We start from the raw sequence: 6,661 nt of genomic DNA on the forward strand, positions 1-6,661 counted from the left end.
ATGGCTAACCTCTCCCTTCTTTTCGTCTATCTTTCTCCAAAGCCGCTCAGTGCCTGACCATTTTTGGCGCCATAATAGAGAGAGAGAGATAAAAAAGGAACAGGGCAATACGTGTTCTCGTGCGCGGTACGGCAAGCATCCCGGAGAGTTGATGCACATTAACCGCACACAGTGCAGGGTTGCGCCAGCCTATTTGTCCACGTGTCTGCGCGCACCCTCCATTTCCCGGGAGGAGCTCGTGTCGCAGACGTCTCTCGCGTAGCGCGACCAGGGCTCGAAGATTGTGCTCACTGTTGTTCTTCCTCCTCTCCCCCGCAGCAGTTCCGGCGGCCGGCAACGGCAGCATCGATCGGCGGATGTTGCCCAACAGGCGAGTCCACTACGAAGGAGAAGACGAGTTCTACAGCGACGCGTTGCGGCGGAACGCCTACAACCAGAAACTGGGAGACAAGGTGCGTACGCGTGTCGTGCGATGCCGAGGAGGCTGAGAGCAAAATTTTCTAGAGTGGCAGCCCCCCTGCAGCTTCTTATCAGCAGAGGTGACAGTCATCTCCTTGAGTCGTTGGGGGGGGCGGAGCTTGTGCACACTTTACCCACGAAATGAAGTCGTGCCGGCTGGAGTGCGCCGACAGCGGAAGTGCTTTTCCTGCGTTAAAGTAAATACGAGGCTAATTAAAAAAAATGGTTGTGCCGGCGGAAGTGTCACCTTTTGGCTGAGTGCTAGTATCAGAATGTTCCATAAAATTAGCCGGGACGTTCAGGCTTCATCCTAAACCAGCAACACAAGAAACCACTTCGAGCAGTATAGCGACGAGAACCTAAAGTGGGAAGAACCAGCGTTCTTTGGTGCACTGTTTTTCGTGCCCATCGCGCTGGTCCAGCTTCACGTTCGGAGCATCGTCTCCACTGCAGAACTCTTTTTATGCCTCTTTGTGTGACACTGAAGTTCGAAGGCGAAGGACGATGGGAAAGGAAGTGTCAGCACGCTTAAAGGCCAACTCCAGCTAAATTTTGCACAGCGTAAAAATTCAGACAAACCGTCAGAGGGTGATTATCAATGCCCAACGGTAGCTTACCGGTAGACCTGCTGCTGGGGACACTTATTGATTAGCTATGTTAGTTAGGGGAGTTGGGGGGGGGGGGGGGCGCTATGGCCTGAAAACTGTTGCGCTGTGTTGCCTCAGTGATCAAACCGCGTTATAAACCACGCTAAGCTTTTGCGAGGAAACATATGCACTGGTATCAGGGTGGGCCAACCGAGACGGCACCTTTGATTACATAATCTCGGGGATCTGCATTTCTTTGATTATTCTGTCTTCGCGATGGGCGCAGTTTATTCGGCCAGGCAGCCGTCCACGCAAAGTAGTAGAAAGTGGAAAAAAAAAAGCTTGGCTTTAAAAGATTTGTTGTGATAATGGAACCGCAGAAAAGGCTTAGCGCTAAAATTTGTCATAGCGAAATGCGAACCGGTATTTGAAGAGAAAAGGAAAAGAAAAGACATGCAACAAGTGTATGCTTTACACGATGAAACTGCAAGAACCTCTGCCACAACAGCTCGTCGGAAGGGTCGACGAACCCAGACTCGTCCTCACACGACCCAAATTACCTCGTCACAGCTTCACACGCGTCGTGCACACTACGTTCGGCAGCACTTCCAAGTTGTTTACGCAAATTTTAATTACCGAAAGCACCATCTGCACAGCTCACGGTGCGTCGCGTGTGATTCTGGTATTGACAAATCCTTCTATCGTGTAGCAGTGTGGTAAACTTATAAGGGTGCATATAGTCTGCTACGGGGCACTCACGAATGCTTTTAATAGGAACATTCGTGGGGCTGCTAACCTTATGGCTCTGTAACATACAAACATAATTTTGGGGTCATCATCATCATCATCATCATCCTTTGCCTATATTTGTGTCCACTGCAGGACGAAAGCCTCTCCCTGAGATCTCCAATTACCCCTGTCTTGCGCTATCTGATTCCAACTTGCGCTCGCAAATTTCCTAATTTCATCACTCCCACCTAGTTTTCTGCCGTCCTCGACTGCGCTTCCCTGCTCTTGGTATCCCTTCTGCAACTCGAATGGTCCACCGGTTATCCATCCTACGCATTACATGACCTGCCCAGCTCCATTTTTTCCTCTTAATCTCAATTAGAATATCGGCTATCCCCATTTGTTCTCTGATCCACACCGCTCTATTCCTGTCTCTCAGCGTTAGGCCTAACATGTTTCGTTCCATCGCTCTTTGTTGTAACCTCCAAGTTTGTTTAACCTCCAAGTTTCTTCCCCATATGTTAGCACCTGTAGAATGCAATGATTGTACACTTTTCTTTTCAACGACAGTGGCAAGCTCCCAGTCAGGATTTGGCAATGCCTGCCGTGTGCACTCCAACCCAATTTTATTGTTCTGTAAATTTCCTTCTCATGATCAGGATCCCCTGTGAGTAATTGACCTAGATAAACGTACTCTTTTACAGGCTCTAGAGCCTGACTGGCAATCCTGACTTCTTGTTCTCTTGCGAGGCTATTGAACATTATTTTTGTCTTCTGCATATTCATCTTCAATTCCACTCTTACACAATTTTGGGGTATGACGTGCCAAAACCATGGTCTGATCATGAGGCACGCCGTAATGGGAGGCTCGAGAATAATTTTGACTGCCGGGAGTTGTTTAACGTGCACCGCGTGCACGGAAAACGAGCATTTTTGAATTGCGCCACCATCGGAATGCGGCCACTATGGCCGGAATCAAATCGGCGACCTCTAGCTCAGCAGAGCCACACCAGAACCACGGGGCTATCGCCGCGGTGTTTCTGTCTTTTTCTTTCTTTTTTTTTTGGCAGATTTACTTTTCTGACATCTATGTATCTACCATCCGTTTTTAGAAACCCAACTCTAGCAAACTGAGGTAATACTTTGTTGATTTTTCATATGTCTCGCTATGAAAGTACATTATCACCAGGCAAAATGGCCTAGTCTCATCTGTGGTGCAGTGCCTCGCCTTTCTCGAACGCATAAAGTGCTCCCTACTATAAACCAAACAACGCATTAACTGGCTGCGACAGACATTACCGCCTCATACTTTACAGGGCCCAGAGCTTAGTCAAGCCAACTTTCAAGGCTTTTTGTCTTTGTCTGTGAGTTCATGTACGTGTACGATGAGGACAAACATTTTTTTATAAACCATCCATGATGATATTCAATGTAGCTAATAACCCGAACGAACGAACGCACGAGCGAAGGAACTAGTGAGCAAGAAAGCCAGTGAGTGAGAGAGTGAGCGAGAGCGGGAGAGCGAGCGAGAGAAAGAACAAGAGAGATCTAACGAACGTTTGTCTCTCCGCGCACGACCACCGTCGACCGACCACCGATGTACCTAACACTGACCTACCCTCAAGACGTCTGAAAGAGCTGAAGGAATTTATTCGCTTTAATATCGCGAGATGTGCAAGCGCGTGCCTAACTGCAGTCGTGCGTTCTCTGACGAAGCAAGTGCCTAGTGTTGATACATGGCATTGCGCATGCGCGTGCTATCGTGCTCGTGTGCCTGTCAATACACCCACTTCTGACCAGCATGTCGGAATCGCAAAAAGTGCAAAGTTATACGATGGGAATGCCTGGTCTGTTTCCGCCGTTTCTCCGTCGACCCAAACAGACAATTCTCCTAGCGTCTTGTCGCTTTGTTCATCCTTGTATTTACCTTGTGTTGTTAATCTGTTACCGGTAGTTACAAACCAGCCCAAACCAATATGTTGCTTAAATAAATAAGATTTTCCTAAAGAAATGCATGTCGAAGCGCTTGACGAGTCAGACGAGTGCTGTTACTACACAAGTTTCTGTCCTTCTCGTCGCAGGTTGGCTACGGAAAGGTACCGGGCGTCGGGGCAAGCCAGCCTCCCCCTCCGCCCGGCCGCACCTCGGCAAGCGGCGTGGACGCAATCTACAACATCAAGGCGGACCAACAGCGATACGTTCCCTACCCAGTTCCGGGCGGCGCCCAGGGTTCCGGCCCCGGAGGGCCTTCCGTCCACCACCACCATGCGGGAGGCGACGTGGCCGCCGCGGCGGGCCAGACCATCCTGACCACGTTCAGCCCGTCGGGAAACGTGCCAGTCTCGCCCGTGCTGGCCTCCATGCACAGCTACTGGACCGCCGCTCATGGACGGCGCCCCGGCGCATGACGAGATGGACGGCCATCTTGTCTGACGATCCACCGCCGTCTAGCGTGGCCACCGATGACGCTAGCCTCGCACACACTTAACCGAGTCGCCGACGTACGTAGACCGGCGGCTGTGTTCCACCACGTGAATCTCGTCTTTTGTCCGACATCCGCGCCGCTGCTATACACGCAAGCGCGGCAATCAGGCCACGGTTACGGTGTGCCCGAGGAAAAGCCACGTTGCGTGTGGGATGTGCAAGATAACGGAAGTGAAAACTCCGTCGAGTCACGACAACAACACCGAGTAGGCTGTGTATTCAATGAACTCCGTGAACCACTTGGTTACCAGCGCTTGCCGCTCAGCAGCCGGACTGCAGAGACAAGATGGTAGTGCGTCGCGCCGTCGACGATGACATCACGTCGGCTCACTCCACGCCATACGCCGCTGGCTTGCGACAGGCCTAGTTTCAAGAGCGATTGCGTGAATGTCGCCATCGGCAGCGCAAGAGACCTTCTTTGCCAAAGTCATTTCTCGCTATAGTCGGGTTTCAGTCAACCCCCGAGTGGTGCGCTGTCTTCAGGGATGCTACAGAGCTTGTTGACGAGTCCACGTGAATGTGAAAGAAAGTGTTGCGCGTTACTTGCTGTATTCACACGTGTTTCGCTCTTGCTTTTGATTTTTTTTTGCGGCGTCATTGATGACGTGTGCGTGTATGAGTTCACGTGCCTGTGGATGTTTTCTTTGGACATCCGGGGACTCTGCCGTCGCACTGGCGACAACTCTCTGTTGTGCTCAAGTCGTGCATCTGGGAAAGCATCGTCTACGAGTCCGTCACCAGCAGAGTAGCTTTGTACAGACGAACTATAGACGGCTTTCCATCGTGCCTTATTGCAATCTAGTAAATTTCAGTGCGGAACTCGCTTAATTTGAAAGCCGCCCCGTTCACATCTACATTATGTTTGTGTGCTCGTCTTCGATCGACTACCGGACACTGAGTGTGATGCTGTCAGTGCGCTCTAGAACTAAACGTTTTTTTTTGTCGTTTTTTTCCGTCTTCGGGCGAGAGTTAGCATGAAGCTCGGTGTTTATTTATAGCAATTATGACTTTGACGCAATTGTGTGATGCGTTTTGGTATTGTACAATTTGAGATGCGAATGCGTCCCATGAAAGAATGACATCGTTAAGTTTCACTTGTTCTCTATGAAAACTTTCATTGTCTCTGCTTTCCCATATTTAATTTTTTTTCGTTGCGTGCACACGTTTACTTTACGTCTTGAAAACATGTGATGGTGTGAATTGTGTACATAACTAAGTGCAAGCATGCCATGGAGCTGTCACTCTATTCACCTCATAGCCACAAAGTAAAGTAACCACATTTTCTCATCACGTCTAGTCACAGCCAATGGCCAAAGAAACTGCTGTTGCTCTCACGCCAGACTGAAACTTTCTTACGAATACCAAGTACAGCGCTAAGAAAGGTAGGTACCGTTATCGCGAAATTAGGGCACTTTCAGCTTTCTGAAATTCCTAAAGGTACTCACGTGGTCACAGGGAAACTGAAATTTTGTGCCAGTTAATTTGCTAGGGCTGCTGAACTCACGGATTCTTCGATGTTTTTAGTTCACGAACTTTTCTTTTCGATGCAGTCCTAGATGAATTTGCGTCACTGTTGGCCTAGTTCTGCCCCTACTCGAATTCATTGTTCTGACATCATGCAGCTCTGTGCGACCAGCGTGGCAGACATTGTAAAGCCTAGTCTTGCTGACTATCACCAAAGGACCAACATGCCAACATGCTTGCGATTCCTTTTCGCACAAGCGAGCTGTCATGAATCTACGAGCATACTTTTCCGTATGTGTTTTGTTGTGTTTAAAGGGCGCAAAAATGGCGACGAGTTTTTGGTCAGCGAAGGCAAGCGCCACCAGTCCGCTTTCACCCTGTCCGCTGACTCGCTTCAAAAAATGTACAGCAATACACATGAATAAATGGTTTGTCCTTAGATGGTGTGTATTTTCTTTGAAGCAATGCCAGAACTACGAGAGTATTATTTCAGCTTGGCATAACGCGGCAATAAAATGACATGTAACCATGGCAGCCCATTTCATGCAGATACTGCAACAACTTATGAAACAGTCCATCAGCCATTGTACATCAGCCATTCTACATTCAATTCAATACATACTCTTTAGGCTGGCTAATGCTCACACCCCTAAGTACATTTTAACACGATAGCCTTAAAGACCCCGTGTCGCAGAAAATCCGGTGTCGGCGCCGGCGGCGCTGTCCGTTAGAGAATATCATCCCGTATATATTTAGGTATATATATATGCCACGCCTTGCTATATGGCAGGCGGTATATGGGGGTTTATATTGCCCCACCACTCTATCACTAAAGTTGCCCATACCTTCTCTTACATTCTTTACAAAGTTATTACAGCGGATGCCATTTATGTTAAATCTTCTCAGACTCAAATAATAAAAGTGCGAAACATAACAGA

The 6,661-nt window shown here is 48.8% G+C and overlaps 1 protein-coding gene across 3 annotated transcripts in view; it reads left to right on the forward strand.

Annotated features, from left to right (window-relative positions):
• LOC119455428 (nephrin-like) overlaps positions 1–6,162 on the forward strand; it is a 286,932-nt gene extending 280,770 nt beyond the window's left edge. For 2 of the 3 annotated variants that reach the window (XM_037716834.2, XM_049668762.1), the window contains exons 21-22: positions 319–452; positions 3,857–6,162. In XM_037716834.2, the coding sequence (XP_037572762.2) occupies positions 319–452; positions 3,857–4,183 (461 nt within the window). In that variant the 3' untranslated portion in view covers positions 4,184–6,162. The remainder of the gene's footprint in view (positions 1–318; positions 453–3,856) is intronic. The other variant, XM_049668763.1, reaches the window with a different exon arrangement.
• Positions 6,163–6,661: the final 499 nt, after the last annotated feature.

The sequence above is a fragment of the Dermacentor silvarum genome, chromosome 6, assembly GCF_013339745.2.
Source record: "Dermacentor silvarum isolate Dsil-2018 chromosome 6, BIME_Dsil_1.4, whole genome shotgun sequence".
NCBI classification, from domain to species: Eukaryota; Metazoa; Arthropoda; class Arachnida; order Ixodida; family Ixodidae; genus Dermacentor; species Dermacentor silvarum.